Below are 23,208 nucleotides of genomic sequence, written 5' to 3'. Positions count from 1 at the left end.
TATTTCAATAATCTGCTTGCGTGTATGGTTCTTTAGCAGTGAGAGGAAACAGGAGAACCCGGAGAAAACCCACGAGGTTGAACAGGTGACCCCACTCCTTGTCACGGTCAAGTGGTGAATCAAAACCATGCCACTTGACTCAAAGACAGACCTTGTGTTCCAACGTGCCCATGTTAAATAACCGGCCACATTCTCAATTAGGTTCCGACTGACAAATTGTTTTACAGTATTAACAATGTCAATCTACAAAGTCTCAAAAGAAAACAAAAATAGATTGCCAGGAAATGAAAAACACACCCATAGCAAATATTGAGATTATCAAGAGTTATATATGTGGTGTGTGGCACTATAACTCTAGTTGTGTTGTTTTAGCAGGAGTTTCTGTATTTAATGTATAATTTTAAGCCATTGTTGGAAAACTATTCAAATCTGGTGAGAATCATAGAAAACCATTGGGTTTCTACTGTCCCATAGTTTAAAATGGTCTGTCTAGATAAGATAATGAGTGTTTGGTTTGCGATACATATTTTGTCCGTTGCTAATCAAAAATTAAAATCTAACGTTTTTGATTCGCGGTAACTGTGAATCATGAATATGCCTGTCATTTTAGATATTGACACAAAAGATTATCCACATTTTGAAGACTACAAGGCTTTCTCAACACTTTCAAGGTGTATAAAATGTAAAATAAAATTTTATAAACAAAACTGAATTTTTCGTTTGACATTTTCTTCTCGAACTACCCAAGACACAATTTATTATATTATATAATACAGGGACATAACTTTATGAATAGGGACTATTAAGCTGGAAATAGGGAATCAAGTAGTACCAATGACGTAGTGGCTTCAGAAATAAGACCTAACCAAAAGTCTACATCACATTCACAAACTGTCACAACGATATGTGGCAGTGCTAAAAAAAAAATTAGAAGAATGAAATCTAATCATTTGTTATGAATTCAAGTAATATCTTGTTATTTAGGTGTTTTATGAAAAACTGCTAATCAATTTTTAAATTTGCTAATCAAATTTGGCAAAATTGGTCTTTTTGATTAGCAGTGCTGTTAATCAACCGTGAAAAATTACCGACAGCCCTGTTGACTAATTAGTCTTAATTACTCAACATCTTTTGAGAAACTAAACAGTTATAAACAATGGCTTTTAAAAACTATACAGAAACTCCTGCTAAAACACAACTAAATGATACCCGAGTTGTAGAGTGATTTAGGCTTGTTAATGTCCTTCATATCACTATCAACAAAAAACCCAATTAAATTTGAGTGTCAAAACTCAGGTTTTAAGCCTTATGTCCACGAAAGGAATCTACTTCAAGTTTGGTAGCAAGGAATATACTGCATCAATTCATCTATTTTTTTTTCTTTTAATGGAGGGGGTCACAGACTTAAAATTCAAATTTTTAAAAGTTCTCGTTCAAACATATTCTAAAAGGAGCTTGACTTTGGTAAATAACATGGCAAACAAAATTTCAGAAGGTCAGCACACCACAACTCAATAGATTTGTACTTAAAGGACAATATTGGTGCCAGTCATTATCATATATGTGATATATATGATAAACGATAATGATCTGTTATAAAATAATATTTGGAATGTATTTAACCAGTTCTATCACATATGTGATAATGACTGGCACAAATATTGTCCTTTAATGTTGCCAACAAAATAGCCTTTGATGAAACGCATTTTCTTTAGAGCGAATATGAATTACTACCTTCAGGGGGTCGCTACAGAGTGCCAAAATTCAAAACAAAAAGTCATCGTTTATCCCCCAAAGCACTAAATCAAGCAGTATCTGACGAAATGCAATAGGCTGTGATTTGCTAACATATATCCATGCATTATGAATCATTTATATCTATTTATTATTTTGTATCAAATTTCCCATCTCTTGTCTATGTTTAAGAATTCCTGTAAGGTAATAAAAAATTATTATTATTATAAAGCATTGAATTGGGCTCAGCGACCACAATTTTCCTCATGCTATGAGAAAAATTGTCATCACTGACCCCATCCTATTTTTACAGAAAACAATGTTACCTGCATTGCCACCCCATCCTCCTCGGTGACTGTCTGGGGGACCTTGGTTGTACATAGGTGGTTGTTGGGGAGGTCCGGGTGGGGGAGGACCTCCAGAACTGCGCATGTGAGGGGGAACATATCTTTGAACATTCTGAGGAGGACCTGAAAACATGGAAGGGTTGACTTACCAACATTACTGACGAAAAAGAAAACATAAAAATATTTAGTAATTATAGTCCTGATGCCCCGTTTAAGCCAAAGGAATCACTTGCAAGAGAAAATATTGTTAAAGTTGAATCTCTTTAAGAATGTCAGTCCAAAAATGATTCAATTCAATTCTGTATTTACAAAGATATGATGAACTGAAATAACATTGACTAATGCAGCTCCCGGTGTATTTGGTACACAGCCATCTTTAGGTTTCACAAAATGTCCTACTCCTACTGGGCTAATGAAGACCAGCATATGCTATACAGTGTGCTGTGGGATAAATTTTGATCTGACAGCGCTCTACAGCCTACGGACGTGTACTCTTGTATCGAATTCCAGCTGCCAAGGGATCTTTTGCATGCACACCACTGTGTACAAGAGACCTTGGTTTTTTGTCCCATCCGAACGACTATACATAGTCCCTTGCCAGGCCCTCTGTCCTGCACCAATGACAAGAGGGAACTACGCAGGAAAATCCTGATGAACTTTCTTGGCCAACATCATACCCACTAAACCACTGTGTGCTAAAATGGTGCATCAGGACTAACTTTCAAAATACTGATTCTAGATCCCACAAATGACAATCGGTAGAAAAACGCCCTAGTATTATATACTGCTTTCATTATTTTTCATTGTCAACTTCATGTGGCTGCGATATCAAAATCGCACAAAACAAGATCTGGTCAATATAGAGTTTATACGATACCAAGGAGTTTATTATACAAAATTAATAAATTTTAGTAAAGCTGTCAAAATAGAACAGCTAAAAAAACTATGAAGTTTAAACATTAGAAAAAATTGTTCCACTTCACTAAATCCCTATATTTTAATAATTCTTTTATCAATCAGCTTTTTCAAACGGCTTATGTATGTAAATGGCTACGTAAAGAAAACAGAGTAGTTTGATGTTATGAAATAGTGTTAAAATTGACAGGACAGTAAAGGATTTCTCAGGCCATTGCTGGTCTGCTCTAGGCTTTAGAAATTCAGCCCTTTCATTAGCCAACATCTTAAATTTTTGTAGGATTTTATCTCATATCCAATGAAATGGCTGCATCCTTTAAATAAGGCCCTAGTTTTCTAAATAGTCAATTTTAATAAAAAATTTTTTATTAAAATGATTTCTAATACTTGGCACTTTGCTAAAAAATATAAAATGGTAGCGTGAATATAATAAATTATACAGCACCTTGTTGGAGAAAGATCATTTGCTCCGGTGGAAATCTGTTGTTGGGTCGGTAGGCATCTACAAATAATCATTAACGAATTATATTAATCTAATACATTTCCTGGCTAAGTAGGTAAGATGCTAGCCTGGAGGTCGCGGTTTCGATCCTGGTCTTGGCAGAGAAAGTTCATCAGGATTTTCCGGTGTGCTTTCCCCTTGTCAGTGGTGCAGGACAGAGGACCTGACAAGGATAGCTGTCTAGTCGTTCAGATGGGACAAAAAAACGAGGTCCCATGTACACACGGACATGCACAAAAAAGATCACTTGGCAGTTGGAATTTGATATAAGACACGAGTAGGCCTTAGTGCCGCTGTCCGGGCAAAATTTCACTCATGGCGCACTGTATATCATGGCGGAATGCCCCCATCTTCATTAGCATATCTACAGGATAGAAAAATTTAGTCAATAGATTCTGGTTTAACCCCATTTTTTGTTTTGTCCTTTACTTACTATTATGTCCTGGAAATTGTGGTGGTGCACCCCAATTACCTTGTCCTCTTCCTCCCGGACGACCACCGTTGATTTCCAGACCAGCAAACTACAAAAAAATATCAAATGTTAATTTCATACATGTATAAATAAGAGACAGAGTGAGGCCTCGGCGCCCAATTGACATGACACAAACTAGGTCATTTTCTGACTAACAATAACATGGTTCAATTTCATTTCATCAAAGGTCTTTACCAGTGGTAGGAAACAAGAGAAAAACGAGATTGGACAGACGACCCTATTTCATGTCACATACAAGCGTGATATATCAAAAATAATGCTACTCGACTCGGTGACAACCCTGGTGATAAAACTTGCATGAAAATGGTCTTCTTAATGTAAACAAATAGGTCATTTCGGCATTAACATGTAACACTTTGATTCAATAATTAGCTGCACATAGGGGTCTTTTGCACTGGTAGAGTAAACAATGTTAAACATACATTATGCAAGAATTAAATCTGCCTATTGCAAGTCTTTATTTAGGCTTCAGATGTTATAGAAATTATTAATTAACCCTTTACACAATCTCAATATGAACTCTGTAGACCAACGGATGGCTTGGATACAGTTAAAGTTAGGATTTAAACAGTCGTCCATTTAAAATTAAATCAATAAATGACTGACCAAGATAAAGTTTACTGTTAGTCACTGATGTCACTACCGGAAACTGGTGATGAAAGGCCTGCCAAGCTAGGCTTTGATAGCCATTGAGCAGGTTACTTGATAATCGAGAATATGTGGGTAAGTTATCGTCTATCAATCAAACGATCGCCAATTCTCATAGACGGTATAGACACAATTGATGCCTATTTCTAGTGCAAACTTCCAACAGTGACGATTCCTTTCAGAACAAAGTAATTTGACTGAAATTTTCAACATTTTCTTTCTTTATTGTCTATTTTTGAATTATTATGGCAAGAATGGCCAACTCTTTATAAAACTCTTAACTAAGTGTGCAGTGACCGCCCTAGACATTCGCCAATTCGCCAATGGCGACAATTATTTTTATTGGCGAATAAAGTGATGATACTGGCGAAAAATTTGGCGAATGAATTTTAGAGAGTGTTATTTCGTAAATCTGCTAATATTAAACTTGAAATCGTCTCAAACGCTTCTTTCGATCGACTCGATGGAGTGTCTATTTTTAGTACATTAATTACTCTAGTCTCAATCTTACAAGTCGCAAATCAGTCAATGTTACAATATTACGCATTAAAACGACCGAAAGATCGAGTCTGGAGACTATAAAACACAGTTACGCCCCTTTTGTGTGGCACTGCGTTGTTTACATTCGCTTCACTACAAGTTTTCTTTACTTACGCAGCAAATAAATAAAACGCACATTAATGACAACTAATACTAGTAAACCCAAAATAAGGATAGATTCCTTTTTCCTTCCTACGACTACTGTTAGTCCAGAATCTACTTCCGTGAGTGAGCGTGTCATCTCGGACGCAAGTCCTTCGTTGGCTTCATCAACATGTGGACAAAAATTAGACCTTTAACCGAGACCGTCGAGCTAACCCTCAATGACCTCATGCTTATAAAAATGGATGGACTGGACATAAATTTCAAATCAGCGGTGTCTTAAAAAGAATCGTCGTGTCTTTTCTGTTATGACGATGAAGTAAATTAAATCATGTGACTGTGAAGTACGTCCTATAAACATTTTTTTGTTATCTGCATTCATTCTCTCAATAATGTGAACTTTTGCATGAACAAGGAGATAAAATAATATTCTTGTGTACTATATATAGAGGATATTTGTCGTTTTAGAGTGAATAACATATTTTATTTCATCGAGAAGCAAGAAAACTTATATTTTCACGAATGCGTAGCATGAGTGAAAACATATACGTTTTCTTGCTTAGAGATGAAATAAAATATGTTATTCACGACAAAACGACAAATGTTCTATTTATTTTATGATTTTACAATCATTTTAGGTAAAAACAACTAGCCAGTGGAATAACACTTTTATTTCACTGATAAAACGCGATATTCCACTACTGATCATAAAATAAAAGTACATATTAAACATTTATTTTGTCCGCGATATCACCTCGGTGGAAGCGGACGTAAAATACAACAAACACACACACACATTTATTTTCATTTTTAATTAACAAACATATGAATAAAAATGATATAAAATATTTGGCTAAAACTTTCTGAATTGGCTAATAAAATTTTGAATTGGCTAAAAATTTGGCTAAAGGTTTTAAGAGTCTAGGGCGGTCACTGAGTGTGGACAAGTAGGGCCTACTTTGGATCCAAGATAAGGATATAATTATATGTGATATGTGATCATTTAACAGGTATAATTTCATGGATCCAAAGAAATTTTTCCTCACCTCTGTTCTAGTTTCAAATAGCATATGTAGGCATACAGTAATTTGAGATAAATGCCAGTCTTGTCCCCAGTCTTGGAGGGTTTTAATGGAAATTGTTTAAAATAGTCTGACATATGCTACACTTTCAGAAAAATCATAATACCAATATTATCAAGATCGCCATACATCAAAATTTTTGTCCAAACAGGACATACATGTAGGACCCAACAATGCAGTGTAGCTAATTTAATCAGGGATAAATATTTAAAATGGATTCAATTTATTTTTCCATCACCATGACCACCTTGGTCATTAGAGAGAGAGAAATGGGGATTAACATCCACGACACAAACTAGGTCATTTTGGGATTAACATATGGTTCAATTTTATTTAAGCAAATTCCTTGCATGTAGGGGTCCTTAGGAATTGGAGGAAACCAGAGGATCTGGAGAAAACTCATGAGGTTTGACTCTACTCCTTGTCACGTACAACTGGGGAATCGAAGCCGCGCTAGTTGACTCAATGACAGACCGTATGTCAACATGAACTAGAGTTGGGCGATATCCCTGGAACCATATCGCGATAGTGATTATAAAATGTCAATACTTTCAGTTATCACCTTTTAATTGTAAATAAATATGCATAAAAAATTGGAAATACTCCTGCAGTATTCACTCGACACTTTCTAGTCAATATCACTATTTCTAGTCAATATTATTTTTAGCAAAAATACAGTACCGAATTTACAAACAAAATTTAATAAGATGGTTCAAACATAGATCTATATAGCCAAGAAAACTTGCTAAAGTTGTTGTTTATTACAATTTTAATTTTCAAAATATATTTTATTTAAATTAAAAATATTTACATATGAAGGAGGCACAAAAACCTAAAAAAGTTTGTGTTCTTTCTGCCGTTCATATTTTTATAGCTACGGGAACGATTGGATGCTGTTCATTTACCCTTGCAAACTCTTTTTTTTCTCATTCAAGCATATATACCTTCTTGAAAATGCAATATACATGAAGATTACAATACAAGGATACTAAATTAAACAATAAAACATAAGTACTGTCAAAAAGTGTCCATTGATTTAGTCAAATTGCGATTTTTCGGATCACAGACTGCTATGCATGACATGATAATCAATCTACCGGAACTCTCAATATATAATTGGCATTATCTAAATTTATTTCAATCTGAAAATCAAGGATTCCTTTGTAAAATCAAAGTATCAGTATAATCAATTTGTCAAGATGCATAGAAATTGAATAGAAACAGGGATAATTCTAACTGGTGGATAAGTGAGCGAGAAGTCATGTGACGAAAACAAAGCTACTTATCAGCATTTGCAAACTTCCTGGCATGAATACTTGGGAGTTTATCTATTTATTTATTATAACAGTATTTAGTCATTAAGCAATAAAATATCGTAAAAAACATAAAGAGGAAAACATTTTTTCAATATTTATGTTAAAGATACATTATGTAAGATTTAGATAAATAGCTAGCCATTCTTGCTATAATAGTTTGAAAATAGATAATGTAAAATGGATAATTTGAAAATTTCATTCAAATTACTCCATAGCGAATGAAGATATTAGCCTTTGAAGGTTTGACAAGACATGTGCAATAATTTCACCCAACCGTACTGGTTGTTCGAAGCCAAGTCTCGCTCCTCCATTTTTATCTTAAATCAAAATATGGCTAAACTATTCTAATCTATTTAATATCGGAGAAATCTGATGCCATCCAGAGTTGATTATGGCCTGGATAAGTTAATTAATGTCAAATTAATAATTTAGAAAACATTTCAAGCCTCAAGAAAGACCTGCAATAGGAAGATTTAGCTCTTGCATAATGTATGTTTTAACATCACCCAGAAAAATCAAAACCATGATATATCGCGGTATGTTCGGTTTTTCTATATTTTTCTGAAGACTGTATTTTTGGTGTTTATTTTTGTGACGGTTTTATATCGAAATACCGAAGTATCGCCTAGCTCTACATAAAACGACCCCGAATGTTAACATTACCTGCTACAGGTAGATTTCAACATCAGCAATTTCCGCATTTCTCTGTGAGCAGACGTAAGTTTAGTCTTTCTGCTCAAAAATATAGACTAGAATGAGTCGAAAGACTAAAAGTTTAAAAGGTGATAAAGATAGTTTGCCAGGCAAGGAAACATACGCCCACAGCATCCACAAGCAATGACGCCAGATCCGACGGTTGGGGGCAACAACAATATATGACCACATTTTAATGCAGGCATATATATAAAAGCTGATATTGACATTTTCTGAAAATATCTCAAGTAAGGTTGCAGCGATACCCCGGGGATGCCGCATAATCGCGATTATTTTTTAAATTATAATATCGTACCCGCCCCAAATCAGATAATCGCCATCCCCGGTATATTGGGAGATTTGTTCAGTTATCGCGATAAATCTAATAATCGCCAAACCACTGATTATCGGGAGAATAGACGTTATTTTAAATCAATAACATTCATCGATAGTAACTCTGACAAGTTCATTTCCAGTGTGGCGGAAGATGCTAGGCAACTGTTATAACTGATCATCCAATCTCTTTTCTCATATATTATAACGAATCGTACTCGGGCAGTCTGCGACATTAGTGCTTGTCCAATTGCCCGGGACAAGTAAAATTTACGGCGGACAAGTAAAACTTTCATTGGGACTTTCCCGCCGGTACAGTACTGTTTTTTAATAGAATGAGATACAAATGTACATTGACGAAGAATACACGTGAAAATTTCGCTAAAAAAAATTAAAAATATCCATTTCCCCGTTGCTCACACTGTTAAAGTTTGGGGTTTGGTAAAAGATCGAGGAAACGCGGTGGAGCGCAGTTTCTACTCAAAGGGAGACAATTCCATTTAATACTTGTCTACTTCCGCTTTGACATTTATGACCTTGGAAATGTGACCTTTGTTGACGGTTTTCCTTGACTTTTCAGTTTTCTGTTGTTTGTCTTTCACTCTTTGTCGTCGGAAGATGTTAAGATGGGTGGAAGGGGGCACAGCCCGGCAAGACATTGAATAATAAGAAACGCGGATCCGGTGACGATGTTGCTCAAGTAATAGCAGAATCAAAGCGCAGGTATGAAACAGTGTCACGTAAACGTGAATTTAAACAACATTGGCTAATTGGGAGGCCCTGGTTAAATGTGAACCAGAGGGAGAATGTCTCAGAATGATTCTGTTTCTATGACCTGTTCCTACTGCATCAAAACTAATAAAAATAACCGATTTGTAGATGCGATCACTGGAAGCTTTAGGATTGTAAAGGCTGAACATTTTATCTTAATGAATAACAAAATATATGATCTAATAAAAAATGTGTTTTGTTCTTTTTTATTTCAATTGACCATTTCAATTTTGGGGCAAGTAAACGTTGTCATTGTACTTGCCCGCAGGGCAAGTGAGTTTGAAAGTTAATGGTGCAGACTGCTCGTGTTCAGCAACTGGAATAATTTTTTATACGTTCAAGTGGTTTTGGTTTGTTTTACAATTTTAGTTGCTTATTTTTATAATCATACAAACCAATATCAATCGAAAGTATATATTAGCTGATATTTTCGTATTTAGACAACTACGCTTATTGGAAACACGTACAATCACACTGTCCAATAGGCTAACATATTCGAGGCTGGTCAATCTAGTCAATGCTCAACTCACCGGATGTTTCAATTTTCTTTCTTGTCATGCCGTCATGGATCATCATAGCTTCAGTCTATGAATTAATTTTATTTTTAACCAATGACATTAACATTGTAATAAATATGTCCAACACGCAAGATTCTAGGGAAGGATCAAACATACAGGTCATTCCGATTTTTTGGGAAAATGGAGATGATTAAGTTAGTTTATCAAACAAATGTAGCTAATGTTATTTCATTATTGAAATTCACAAATAATTTGATTCTGTGTGAATGATCGGAAATCCAAATTATAATTTGATTCTATTCTCTGTAAATAATCTGATATTGAAATTCTCTATGTGTGAATAATCGGATATTCAAATTCCCAAATCATTGGTGAATAATACGCAATTCTGTATATATTAATAATCAGATATTTTCAAACAGTTGATTAATACATGTATCTTCATAAAGACTAAAGGTTTTAGTTTACAGAAAACTAAATAGATTTATATTAACATGTACACCAAACGTACAGTTATATACTCAGAAAGAGTTAATATAACATTTTGTTTATAAAAACTACTACTATAACTACTTATTTGGAATTGTTAAAATAAAAGTTGAAAACAAATTGTGACTTTTATGGTGTATTGTCAGGAACATTCCATTATCGTGATTATTATATAAATTAAATTATCGCAATAAAAGAGAATTATCATGATAAAATACATAATCGCAATACTGCTATTTATTGCGATAGTTCCAAAAGCTGTTATCGAGATTAATCGCGATAAAATAATTTGATATCGTTGCAACCTTTATCTCAAGTTTATTCATAGAAAATGGTGTTTAATCGTGGAAAATGGAGTTTAGCTTGGAAAACGGGGTTCATTCGTGGAAAACATGCAAAAAATGTTAGTTTTTCCACACGAATGAGATACATGTATGGTGGTATATAGTTTACTATTGGTTTATATTTAGTAAGTAGTCTTGCGACACTCCAACTGACATGGTAAAACACTGGCAATGGAAAATAGCAAAGAAAATTATGTTGTGTCCAGCAATCTGTAGTTTTACGACTAAATGTGGATACATTTCTCTAATAGATCTGTATAACTTGAAGGCCTAAAATTACATTTTGGTCAGTAACAAGCCAATTAATCCCCTAAAATCCACTACCATAGAAAAAAATTCCCTTGATGGAATACTGAGACATCCATTTGCTGCTAAACACAACTCCATGAAATACTGTACAGTTGCTTATTTTAATTTGTAATTTGTATTCTATAGAATTGAATCCTGTGTATTTCCAGTTCAATTCCTGAAATGGGACAAAGCATAGTCATTCGGATGGTATGAACCCTTGAAAGTTTGAATTCGAAATAAGAGTAGGCCACAGTGCCGCCGTCAAGGCAAAGTCTCCCTCGAACTAAAAGCATACATGGCGCATAAATGCCTGTCTTCATTAGGCTAATGTAATAGACCAGTCAATGTAGAAAGATAGGACAATTTTTTAAAACCCCATTTCATTTCTGTTCATTTACGAAATGCCATTAAACAAATTTCTGTTTGTTTCCCCTACAATAATAAACCTATGGTAAATCCTCAATATAACTAAGAGTCCATGATTCACCCCTTTTTTTTAATTTGTTGGTTACAGTGGCAACGCCCATTTAATTTTACCTGTAGGCAAATGAAATTCATCAGGTCTACGAGTAGGCTACTACTATGTCAACAGTTGAAATAATAGTCATCATATAGTTGTCTATGTCTTTAAAATATAAAAAAAATTTCAAAGCCGTGAACTGAACTGGTTCTACATTTTTTTGGCATAGATCTACTTTCAGGCTACAGAAAGCGGTTTCATTTTCCTACCCACCTTCTTGAAAATATTTTTTTGTGTTTTTTTTCTACCAGAATATACAAAAAATAGTGACAACATTATTATGATATTTTTAGTTCCTAATGGTTGTCAAAATTTTGTCATTAATTCGTGAACAGTGCTATATTTTTTAGGCATAGATTTACTCATCATGTACCTCTGGCTCTAGGCTAGCCTAGTCCAGGATACAGAAAGCGGTTTCATTTTTTTTAACACATTCTTGAAAATATTTTTTTTTCCCTACCTGGTAGAATACATTACAAAAAACAGCGAATGTCTATCATTCCAACAACATTATTATGCTTTTTTTCGATCCTAATTCTTGTCAAATTTTGGTCATTACTTCGTCGTTAGTTCGCCTGGCTGGCTGTCGGCCTCGTGGTTTTTCAATCCGCAGACCCACTGCGAGACTGAAGCCGAAAGCAAATCGGGTAGCGTCGAAAAGATCAGAAAAAAAACTATTAACGTAACCATTTTACTGGAAAATTAACAAAATATATTTGTCGAGTCGATGCTCGATATACTGACCTGCTGCTCTAGACCCTTCCCATTTTGGTTATATTCATTAGGCATCATACAAATTCAAGTAAAATTTTCACACTAGTTTTGTGTGAACAAATATGGAGGCCAGTGCGCCGCTCGACAAAAGAACACGTTTATAAATAGAATTGAACACGTGACCGTAGGTATGGCGAGACAGACGAGACAAGCATCGTCGACAACCAGCATTATACGTATTTCTTTTTCATTATTTGAAAATCTTCTCATCGAGTTGAAACCAACTATCTAAAACTTTTTTCTGTGCCTTATTTTTTCAAGATGATGTACGTTTTAAAAAAAGAGAGCACGAATCAAGAATAACCTCAGCAGAAGAGGTACAAAAAATAAAATGAAATGGGGTTTAACGTCCTACTTAGACTTAAGTGCAAATTTAGAGCATATTCCTGTAATAAATAAAATTAAAAGCAACAAAATTTTCCCATGTTTTTTAAGGAAAACGTTTGTAGAGGCCAATGGAACGTACACAACAACGTTTTCCGTTGTTAATTAAATGAAAGCCCATAGTTAACCTAAAAACCTGCTCTCTGTTCACGATGAGAGAACGAGATGTGTTTAACGTCCACTCGACACGAACTAGGTCATTTCGGGACTATAAACATGGTTCAATTTTATTTCAAAGATTCGCTTGCGCGTAGGGGTCTTTAGCACACCCGTAGCCAGCCGAAAAAAAAGTTGCCAACCACAGTTCTAAAATACCTACAGTAGGCGGTAGACGATGGGAACCCGTAGACGATTCACCTACAAATGTTAATGAAGTTCATTATCATAACGGTTCAATGCAATCTAAATAAAATACGTAGATCTATATTTCGTTTCGTTTCTTTATAATTTCGATAGCGTCTACTACGTATTACGCTAGATCCACAGAAATATATAAATAGTCTATTTTATATATTCTATGGCTAGATCGGCGACGGTCCTGCACATTTTAGCACATATTATGACGTCATATTATGTGGATTGTATTTGTAGGTTAGGGTTTGGGTAAGGGTTAGGACCTGCGGATTTCGCCAAAGTCTCGAGATAGAAACAGGGCTAGCGCTAACCCTAACCCTGGAACAACCCTAACCCACAAAATGTTGTCATATGTGCAGGATGGTCCCCGATCTAGTGTCAGAGGTCACACGAGTGGCTTTTGACCCTATGACGTCAAACATTTGATTAACCAATCAACGTTGATGTCTCTAGTGGGTTACCCTCTGTTCCGTACATTGCACGCCAAGAACTCGCTGCAACAGACCGTTTCATTGGCTAATCCCTCGCATCAACTAGGACGCGGGTTATACAACAACTCTTCCAGATCCTTTAAAGGCTCAATACCACTCTTGTTGTAACTGAATAATATGTCCCAATCTTTATTCTGGTCAACAAATTGTACTATTTTACAATATTCCAATTAATTGATGATACAAATTTGATCTTAACACACCTAATTTAAAAAATTAGAAAAATTCAACTAAATGGTTTGAAAAGCCTGACGTAAAGCTTTTCAAATGTGACTTGGATTTAAAAATATTTTTGTACCCTCTGGACAAGTAAAATAGGATTTAATGGATAATTTACACAACAGGTAGGACACTAACACATCTAGTAGTTAGAATAAGGCTATTTTTTATTTTCTGGAGCTGTCAAGCCAGCAAGAGTGTTATTGTCCCTTTAAGTGTTAATAATTCAATTAAACCAACCTGTCCATATTATCATGTTTAATGTATTGGACGTTAACTCTGTAATAAACAACAACATCCTTGTATAGTAAAGACAAGTCAAAAGAAATTTTGAACTACATGTATAAAAAACAAAACGAAATAGGATGTGTGTTTTAATCAAATTGTGTTCATCGACACCAGTTAAACATTTTTATGACTTCACAAAGTTACACAGTGAGAGTTGTTTTTATAAAAAAAAATAAATAAAGAAAACACAATAAAGATGATGTATACATTGGATATTATTGGTTATGTTCTGATATCTATCTGCCCTATTTTGTACTCCCGTGGCCCTTGTCTTGTCACCATGTTCATTGTTCAGAGTTCGCTAGAGAACGATTTTCTGGGCTGGAAAACCCGTTTGCGGCCATCCAATTTTCAAAAATTTCCGGGTGAGGACCCTCATACCCCACTCCATTCGGGGGGAGCAGCCCTCTCTCCCACCCCGCCTCCCCATAAAAGTTCACTGCCCCTCTTTATTTGGCTTTTATTCTTTCTAAAGAATCGTTGCTTCTTTTGCTTTTTGATCTGATATACGTTTAATGAATTCTTTGCTACGTCGCTTATCAGAATTTCCGAAAGGGAGGGGGGGAGGGAGAGAGAGAGAGAGAGACACGCACACATTTACTCATTTATGTAAATGATTGCAACTAAAAGGGATCACTAATTAATGAGAGTGGTTGACCTTTTCATCTTACAGATTCAAACAGTAAAAGATCATTCATTATGCAAATACGAAAATATGGCATACAAAAATGAGAATTTTCAAAAGAAAATCTACCGAAGTTAACATTCAATTAATTACTACGCTTGCGGTATAAAGCTGGTAGTCGAAGATGAGTCTGTATTGCGTCTGGTTGAAACGCGACTAAATTGAAGGGAGATAACACCATATTTACAATACGGTTGTCGTAAAATAAATTCTAAACTTATTTTCCAATTGTAATTTGTCTAGAATTATAATGAATACCACTATATTCCGAAGATTAACCCTCTATTTTATTTGAAGCTTCAAGCGGCTGGACTTCATGATTTATCAACAAAATACTGATTTTGATTTTTAGTTCATTGACGTAAATGTGACTTCCGGCCTCTTTACTTTACACTTCACCGAGGTGAGACGTGACCCGATAAAAACAAAATAAAATCCAATTGATATCTTCAACATCCTTCCTTTCTCGCCTTTCAAACCTGTCAGTAAATAAAGCTCATCTCATCCTCTGTCCACTAAGAGCCTGATTTCTGTGTAAAATCCCAAATTAGTCTCGTTTTTAGGTTCATAAATGCACGTTCCATACCCTAATGGCGTAAATACGACAGCATGACCACTCTGTTGTGAAGAAGTAGACATTTAAAATAAATAACGTAGCTAGTTATGTCTGTCTCTTTATTAGTTCAAAATTAGGTTAGAGGGATCTCTAGAAATTTCCACAGACAACTTCGTGGTGATAACTGGGATCCCCATCATGGATGGAGCTTGGCAAACTCTGTAGTTCAGCTCTGAGAAGTGAATGTTGTCGTTACTGACGTTAGTCTCGTGAGTCGTAGTTGTTGCACTGGTCCTGTACTTTGAGGAACTGGCCTAATCTATTGACTCTGTGTCAAAACATTTTCACTCTCCAGTAAATTTTACTGCTAAACAGTTCCTGACTCCCTTCATTAATAGAAGGCTTGGTCTCACTTTAACTTGGTCGCCGGGGTCAATCACTTTGAATTGCACATGACGCCAGAATTTTGGGACCAACCCTAACCCTAGCACACGGTGCATGTCAGTGTCCCTAAAAATAAACCATTATCTCGTTTATCAACGCAAGATTTTGTCATTTCACCATGGCCGGTGTTCTGAGGAATGTCTCCCTTGTGCAAAAATTTCTCACTTTTTAACTCCGTACATCTTATCGAGCCCTTCACATAATACCCTGCATATTTCGGCACTAATTTCGATTGGCTACTGACCTAGACGGGGAGCCTATCAGATTCCTCAATCATTGCACATACCAAGTCTTGTTCTTTCTAAAATGTCTACCTGTGATAAATGAGTTGTACCTTGTTCAATGTCGAGGTTTCCTTGGAGGTTGCCATGTTTGATTTGAGTATGTTTGTGTCACAACGTCTGATCTGTCTGCGTTGAAGGGAGATAATGTAGCTAAAAGTTAGGGAATTACAGAGCAGTCTAGCAATGTCTAGATGTTGTAAAATTCACGGTCATTGCTTCAGGAACATGTGACTCCCAGTACAATGTAAAGAAACATTTTGGTGAGAAAATAATAGTCTAAATAGGGAAACGCACAAATTTAAGAACCTCTGCTATAAGAAAAACAGGATGTTGAACCCCATTCATTTTCATTTTGGCCCTTTAGGACTTAGAGAAATTATGCACTAAAACAATAAATCCATCTCTTTGTTTTACAGCAAAATGCCTCGTGTAATTCGCGGCCAGAGAAAAGGTCGTGGAAGCGTGTTCACCGCTTCTACCCGATTACGAAAGGGGAAGCCTATGCATAGACCAGTTGACTATTCTGAAAGAAATGGCTACATCAAGGGTGTTGTTAAGGTATGTTCATTTTTATTAACAGAACATAATTTTTATGGGTAAAAATCACTGATTTTATTCTAAAGCTTCCTCAAGCACATTATATTTTATTATTTGGTGGAGAGATATTATAATGCGATTTACCTAAAAAAGGGAGCCACAGTGGTTGAGTGAGTAGGGCATTGGTTTGATAACCTGGAGATCCCATGTTTGATCCCTTCGTTGACTGAGGAAGTTTATCGGAATTTTCCGACATGGTTCCCCTTTCAGTTGGCAAAGGACAACAAACTGAGGTCCCTTGTACACATTGCAGTATACGTAAAAGATCCCTTGGCAGTTAGAATTTGATATAGGAGTAAGCCATAGTCCCACTGTCCGGGTAAAATTTCCATCATAGCACACTGCGCCGCTGTGTAGACAGAATTTCCCTTATTTCTGGGATTGTCCAAACTTGATAACTACGTGGATTGTAAAAAAATTAATAAAAAGGCGAACTATTGTATATTTTGCAGGAAATTCTCCACGATTCAGGACGTGGAGCTCCATTAGCTAGAGTTGTTTTCCGTGATCCCCGAAGGTTCTGTCTCAGTAGCCAGCTATTTATTGCTGCTGAAGGCATGTACACAGGACAATATATCTATTGTGGAAAGAAAGGTAGGCTCTTAAAGATACATTGTGGGAGATAAGATAAAGAGATGGCAGTTCTCGCTATAATAGTTAAAAATTAAACTAGATAGTGTAAAGGTAATTTGCTGAAAATTTCAGTGAAATTGATCCACTATGAGCCGAGAAAGAAGCCGGTGAAATTTTTGCATAGTCTCGGTTATCATTACTAAAATCATTAATATAAACAGCATAGTCTCGATTATCCACTTTTTCTGATTTAATTATCTTTGGCCGTTCGCGGCATATAGGAATCTAATCCAGCCTACATCGAAGGCTAGCCTTGACATCGAGAGTTTATTATGGTCTGGATGAGTTAATTAATGTCTAATTGATAATTTAGATAACATTTCAGGCCTAAAGTCTAAAGAAAGACTTGTAATAAGCAGATTTAGCTCTTGCATAATGCATGTTTGACAGAAAATTAGACCAACCTGATTAAAACACAGATCCTTATTCATTTCGTTTTTTATTGTTCAAAATTTCTTTTTACTTGTCTTTACTACACTAGGATCTGGAAGAGTTGTTATATTACCGGCGTGAAGGATGAAACGGTCAGTTACGGCAACTTTTGCGTGCCATGTACATAACTGGATAAACAACTAGAAACATCAGTGCTGATTGATTAATCAATGTCTGATGTCATTGGGCCAAGAGCCACGCGTATGACCCATGAGACAACCTTCGAGTACAACTTGTCAGATCTTCATGTAGTGTAGGCCATCAAAAGTATTAAAAAAAAACTAAATGGAAAATAGATCAGAATTTTAATCATATAGTGATTAGACATTTATTCACATGACAAGGCCGTAATCAACTCTCTAGACGATTGGATGGCTAAGATATTGATTGGAGTAGACAATGCAAGTCGTATCGATGTTAATCGATAATGTGGTGGCACTCATGGTGACAGCTAATTTGAGGATTAGAAAGTGCAAACATTTCATACAGTAACTTAACTCGGAATAAAGTGACTGAAATTTTAAAAAAATTCATTTTTATTATATTTTGTTTAAAAATATAGCAAGAACAGTCAGCTCTTTATCTAAATCTTACATTATGAATCTTTGAATATAGACGGAAAAAACATATGTAAAGTGACTAAACTAAATAGGACAAAACCTGAGGTCCCATGTACACATTGACGTGCACATAAAAGAACCCTTGGCGTAATTTGATGTACTAGTAGGCCTTGGCACCACTATCCAGGCAAAATTTTCCTCCTAGCACACTGTGTCCTATGCCCGTCTTCATTAGCCACACTGTATTTCTGTAAAGATTCACAATGCAACAACCTTTCTGGCCTCCCATTAACAAATTAGAGGTTTATTAGAATTATCCATTATCCATTTTGTTTTTCAGCCAATCTTCAGATTGGTAACATTTTGCCTGTTGGCGCCATGCCTGAAGGTACCGTTGTCTGTGCTGTAGAACAGAAACCAGGAGATCGTGGACGATTGGCAAAGGCATCTGGAAATTACGCAACCGTCGTGTCACACAACCCTGATACAAACAAATCCCGAGTCAAACTACCATCCGGATCTAAAAAAACAGTTAATTCCAACAGCAGAGCAATGGTCGGTGAGTAACACTATGGAATACGAGAGAATTACATACTTGCTTCCAAAAAATGCTGAAAGTGATAAATGTCAAGTTGGTAGGCTATTAGAGTATTGTTAGTTCACGGACAAATCAAATGATCGTTCCCATTAGCACATAGTAAAAAAAAAACAACATAGTAGGTAATGTCTCAAAAATAGCCTTAAAACAGAGGTGGGATAGAGTGGTAATTGATGTTTTAGTACAGGACCTGTAAGATATGTTACAGGACAGAGTGTGTGTCTAGTCATTCGGATTGGATAAAAAAACCGATATCACATGTACATGTTGGCATGGAATTCGATATAAGATTAGGCGGTATCACAGCTGTCCAGGGCAAAATTTCACTCATTGCACACTGTGTGGCTTGTGGCTGTCTTCATTTGTCTACAGATATTGAAGGGGTGTTTGGGTGTTGAAAAGGGTGGTTGGGTGGCCGAGTTGTTAAACACATGCGCTTTAGATTATAGTCGGTCATTGAGTCAAGTCATGTTTTGATTTCCTGCTTGTACGTGAGGTCGCTTATCCAACTTCGGGAGTTTTCTCCGGATCATCCCCGTTTCTTCCACTGTAAATAAAATTTAATCTTGTTAGTCCCAAAATGACAGTTTGTATCGAGTGGATATAAAACCCCATTTCTTTTTTCTCTATACAGGTATTGTTGCTGGGGGAGGTCGAATTGACAAACCCATGTTAAAAGCTGGACGAGCTTATCATAAATATAAAGCCAAGAGAAACAGCTGGCCTAGAACTAGAGGTGTTGCTATGAACGTAAGTAACGGATTGAACAGTTACAAAATGTGTTGCATGCAATAGAATTCTTGAAATAAAATTGAAACATATGTTAGTCCCTTATGACCTTCCCCCCTTTCCACTGTTTTCTAAATCGTTAGTCCCATGTACATATTGGTACCATCACTCTGAGGGAACAGTCAAGTCTTGTGGATGGGATAAAAAAGGTCCCATGTACATATTGTTACTGTCTCGGAGGGAACAGTCTAGTCATTCAGATGGGATGAAAAAGAGGTCCCCCTTGTACATATTGATACCCTCTCTCTGAGGGGAACAGTAGTCATTTGGATGGATGAAAAAGAGGCCCCACGTATGGGATAAAAAAGGTCTGGCGTACATATTAGGTACCATCTCTCAGAGGGAATAATTTAGTCCTACGGATGGGATGAAAAAGGGGTCCCATGTACATATTGGTACCATCTCTGAGAGAACCATAGGCGTCTGGGCTGGGGGGCGGCCGCCCCCCCATTTTGGGCACCAAATGCTGGGAAAATTTGGGAACACAATTGTACTTTGTAAAAGTTGTATAATATAATATTGCGTTCTTGAATGTGTCCAATTTAACAGCTAATTTATTATTATTATTATTATGTAACATACTAAGAACCTAGCTACATTTTTTGGGCACCAACCACCACCGCCCCCCCAGTCAAAAATTTCTCCGTATGCCTATGGAGAGAACAGTCTAGTATTTCAGATGGGATGAAAAAGAGGTCCCATATACATACTGGTGTGTATGTATAGCCCTGGGCCCTTATTCACGAAAAGTTAAACTAAGATACAATCAAAATTTTAAGAAATACTGCAATTCGATTGGCTGACCAGTAAAATCAATTTGCATATATCCCATGAAGTTGCAGTATTTCTTAAAATTTTGTTTGTTACTTAGTTTAAGTTTTCGTGAATAAGGGCCCAGTATAGGAACCCTGTACAGTTGGAACAGGTGTCCGGTCAAACAATTTCCCTCCTATGCCTTTCATCATTAGCCCAGTAGGTGCAGAATTGTACAGTGTTAAAACTCATTTCCTTTATATATTTAAATAAAATTAGCTCATCTGTTTGTCAGAATTTTGGTATCTTATGTTCGTGTCATTTATTGTATGCCAATCTATATTAAAAATTGTGACTGTCGTTTGTCTGTTCAGGGCTGGCGGCTATACTTGGGCTGTATCAAGGTTTACATTTGGTGTAGCTCTGACACTTCCGGGTTTTGGAGTTATACTATTTTCGGTTCCTGGCACAACCTGTGCAGCGCCAGCTCATCCGCTAGTGTATAATAATCAAGGCAACTCAGACAATATTCAAATATCAGGCAATCCTTCTGGTGTTTGGCACAGATTCGGTTTATTTTATCAGTGTTTTTTAAATTTTTTAATATTTATAATGTTGGTCAACTAGCGTAGTGTCTGTTCACTAGTGGACTACCAGAGCTAACTGTAGACAGACGGCACAAGTTTACTATGAATAATATGGTGATTATGTTTTTTCAGCCCGTTGAACATCCCCATGGAGGTGGTAACCATCAACATATTGGTAAACCATCCACTGTCAGACGTGATATTCCACCAGGAAGAAAGGTAGGTTGACATTTCTAGCAAGGGTTGGCTCCCTTATTTTAATAATTGCCTGTCTTTATTAGCCCAGTCCGTGCAGAAAAGTAGACCGTTAAACTCCATTTAATTTCATTTACTTGATAATTGGGCCTTATCTTTCTCGAGAAATATGACTGTTAGAATGACCGAAAATATTTTCTGCGGGGATATTGAGGGCGCAGACTTTGATACCACATAATAAAACCAGGGGATTTGAAGACATTTTCACAGGAGTTAATGTAGATTGATGTCACAGAATTATTCGGACGTTATTTCAAATTCTTTTGTTTTTCTGAAATGTTGAATAAATAATACATTTGTGATAATTTTGTGTTTTTCTTAAAATGAAAAACTTGCTAGATTTTGACATGGCCATGTGGGCATATATGCCGTCAGTCCGCAATTTTTTGTGAACACTCCGCAGACTACATTTATCATCTGATTGTTTTAAAATTGATATGTTTACTTTAGTGAAATGAAGTCTTATTTAATTTCAATGATTTCTGTTAATCTCTGCCCTTGTTTCATTATGTTGCAACTTCTGAATGCTCTAATGCCAGAAGTTATCATCTGATCTGCATGAAATGTATATACATCACTAACCGCCAAAAGTTATTGGATCTGTATGAAATTTATAAGCATTTAAATTAATGAAACGAAAAAACCTATTGAATTTCAGCAATTTTTGTTAATTGCTTCTAGAATTAAGACCCTTGTTTCAGTTTGTAGACCCTTGTGAACCCTCAAACAACGGAAAGTATAATCCGATTTGTATGAAATTGTCTTGTAATTGCCCCCCATTTACCCATTACCTACAAAAGAATAAATATGCAACAACCCTTGTCAACTGCTCGGACGATATAGCTGCTATGGGCGTGTATTTCGATGCCTGGCAACCTATCTTTTTGAAAGGATTGTCAGAACCAGAATTTTTTTTCCTGTATGGCCTGAGTCAATTGTAAAACATGTTGGGTAAAAAATAGCTTGCATTTATTTGAGATAATTTATGTTAATTGTTGTATTTTAGGTTGGTTTGATTGCTGCTAGAAGAACAGGAAGATTACGAGGTTCCAGAAAACTTCATAAAGACGATAAAGAATAAATGTTATGTCTGATAGAAACATGGCTTTGTTTATATTCAGTGGTTTTGGGTGGTGTAGTGGGCTGAGGTGGGGCTGAATGTCTTTAGTATGGCACTAGATACTAGGTCCCAGTTTTGATATTAAGGGGTGGGGGGCTGAGGTGGGGGCTTATTTGATTGAATGGCACTGGCTATGAGGTCCAATGTTGACAGAGATAGTTCCCCACTTGTTTGTGTAGGGGAGGAGAGCTGTGGTGGCTCAGCAACACACCAAGTCTCCCTAATCAGAAGGTCCCATGTTCAATCCAGAACAGTAGAACGTTAAATTTCATTATGATCGGGAGGGATTGAGCATGCTGATTGTAACAGTTTTCCAGTCTCGTTGCTCTCACCCATCCTGTGGTAATGATGCAGGAAAAGCATGCACATGTAATTCTTTGGATGTAATGAACAATGGGCAGTTGAGCCACTGCCCAGGCAATTATTCTCGTGGAATGTACCCGTCTTCATTAGCCCTATCCCAGTAAGGGGAGTTGGGTTGCTGAATGGTTGATGCATGCGCTTTGTATCATAAGATCTGTTATCAGGTCGAGTGGCGTGGTTTCGATTTACCCCTTGAATGTGGCAAGGAGTAGGGTCGCCTGTCCAACCTGGTGAGTTTTCTCGAGGTTCTCCGGTTTCCTCCTACTGCTAAAGACCACTAAGCACAAGCAGATTATTTATTGAATCATATGTTAGTCCCAAAATGATCTGTGCCAAGTGGAGGTTAAACTCCATCTGTCTCCCTAAAGTCTGTTGCCACCATGTTCGGTAATGGAGATTATCAA

At 36.3% G+C, this 23,208-nt stretch overlaps 2 protein-coding genes across 3 annotated transcripts in view; one reads left to right on the top strand and one right to left on the bottom strand.

The window, feature by feature from the left end:
- Nucleotides 1-12,503, bottom strand: part of LOC126828189 (ATP-dependent RNA helicase DDX3Y) — a 35,853-nt gene extending 23,350 nt beyond the window's left edge. For both annotated transcript variants that reach the window (XM_050557803.2, XM_050557811.2), the window contains exons 1-4: nucleotides 12,383-12,503; nucleotides 3,932-4,019; nucleotides 3,442-3,498; nucleotides 2,061-2,204 (exon numbers count right to left, since the gene is read on the bottom strand). In XM_050557803.2, the coding sequence (XP_050413760.1) occupies nucleotides 2,061-2,204; nucleotides 3,442-3,498; nucleotides 3,932-4,019; nucleotides 12,383-12,430 (337 nt within the window). In that variant the 5' untranslated portion in view covers nucleotides 12,431-12,503. The remainder of the gene's footprint in view (nucleotides 1-2,060; nucleotides 2,205-3,441; nucleotides 3,499-3,931; nucleotides 4,020-12,382) is intronic.
- Nucleotides 12,504-15,145: 2,642 nt separating this feature from the next.
- LOC126828291 (60S ribosomal protein L8) lies at nucleotides 15,146-22,421 on the top strand. The gene is made up of 7 exons (XM_050557983.2): nucleotides 15,146-15,236; nucleotides 16,534-16,675; nucleotides 17,167-17,308; nucleotides 18,680-18,898; nucleotides 19,572-19,687; nucleotides 21,199-21,285; nucleotides 22,328-22,421. The coding sequence occupies exons 2-7, from the start codon at nucleotides 16,538-16,540 to the stop codon at nucleotides 22,400-22,402; spliced, it is 777 nt and encodes a 258-aa protein (XP_050413940.1). The 5' UTR covers nucleotides 15,146-15,236; nucleotides 16,534-16,537; the 3' UTR covers nucleotides 22,403-22,421.
- The last annotated feature ends 787 nt before the right edge of the window (nucleotides 22,422-23,208 follow it).

The sequence above is a fragment of the Patella vulgata genome, chromosome 1 (assembly GCF_932274485.2).
Source record: "Patella vulgata chromosome 1, xgPatVulg1.2, whole genome shotgun sequence".
Classification (NCBI taxonomy): Eukaryota; Metazoa; Mollusca; class Gastropoda; family Patellidae; genus Patella; species Patella vulgata.
The sequence above is the reverse complement of the archived record's forward strand: the minus strand, read 5'-3'. Positions and strand labels throughout refer to the sequence as shown.

Bases quoted from the DNA above. Each gene is read 5' to 3' on its own strand.
- LOC126828291 (XM_050557983.2), top strand. From the start codon at position 16,538: ATGCCTCGTGTAATTCGCGGCCAGAGAAAAGGTCGTGGAAGCGTGTTC. The intron at 18,899-19,571 runs GTGAGTAACACT...TTCTCTATACAG, and splicing joins CAACAGCAGAGCAATGGTCG to GTATTGTTGCTGGGGGAGGT. The intron at 19,688-21,198 runs GTAAGTAACGGA...ATGTTTTTTCAG, and splicing joins CTAGAGGTGTTGCTATGAAC to CCCGTTGAACATCCCCATGG.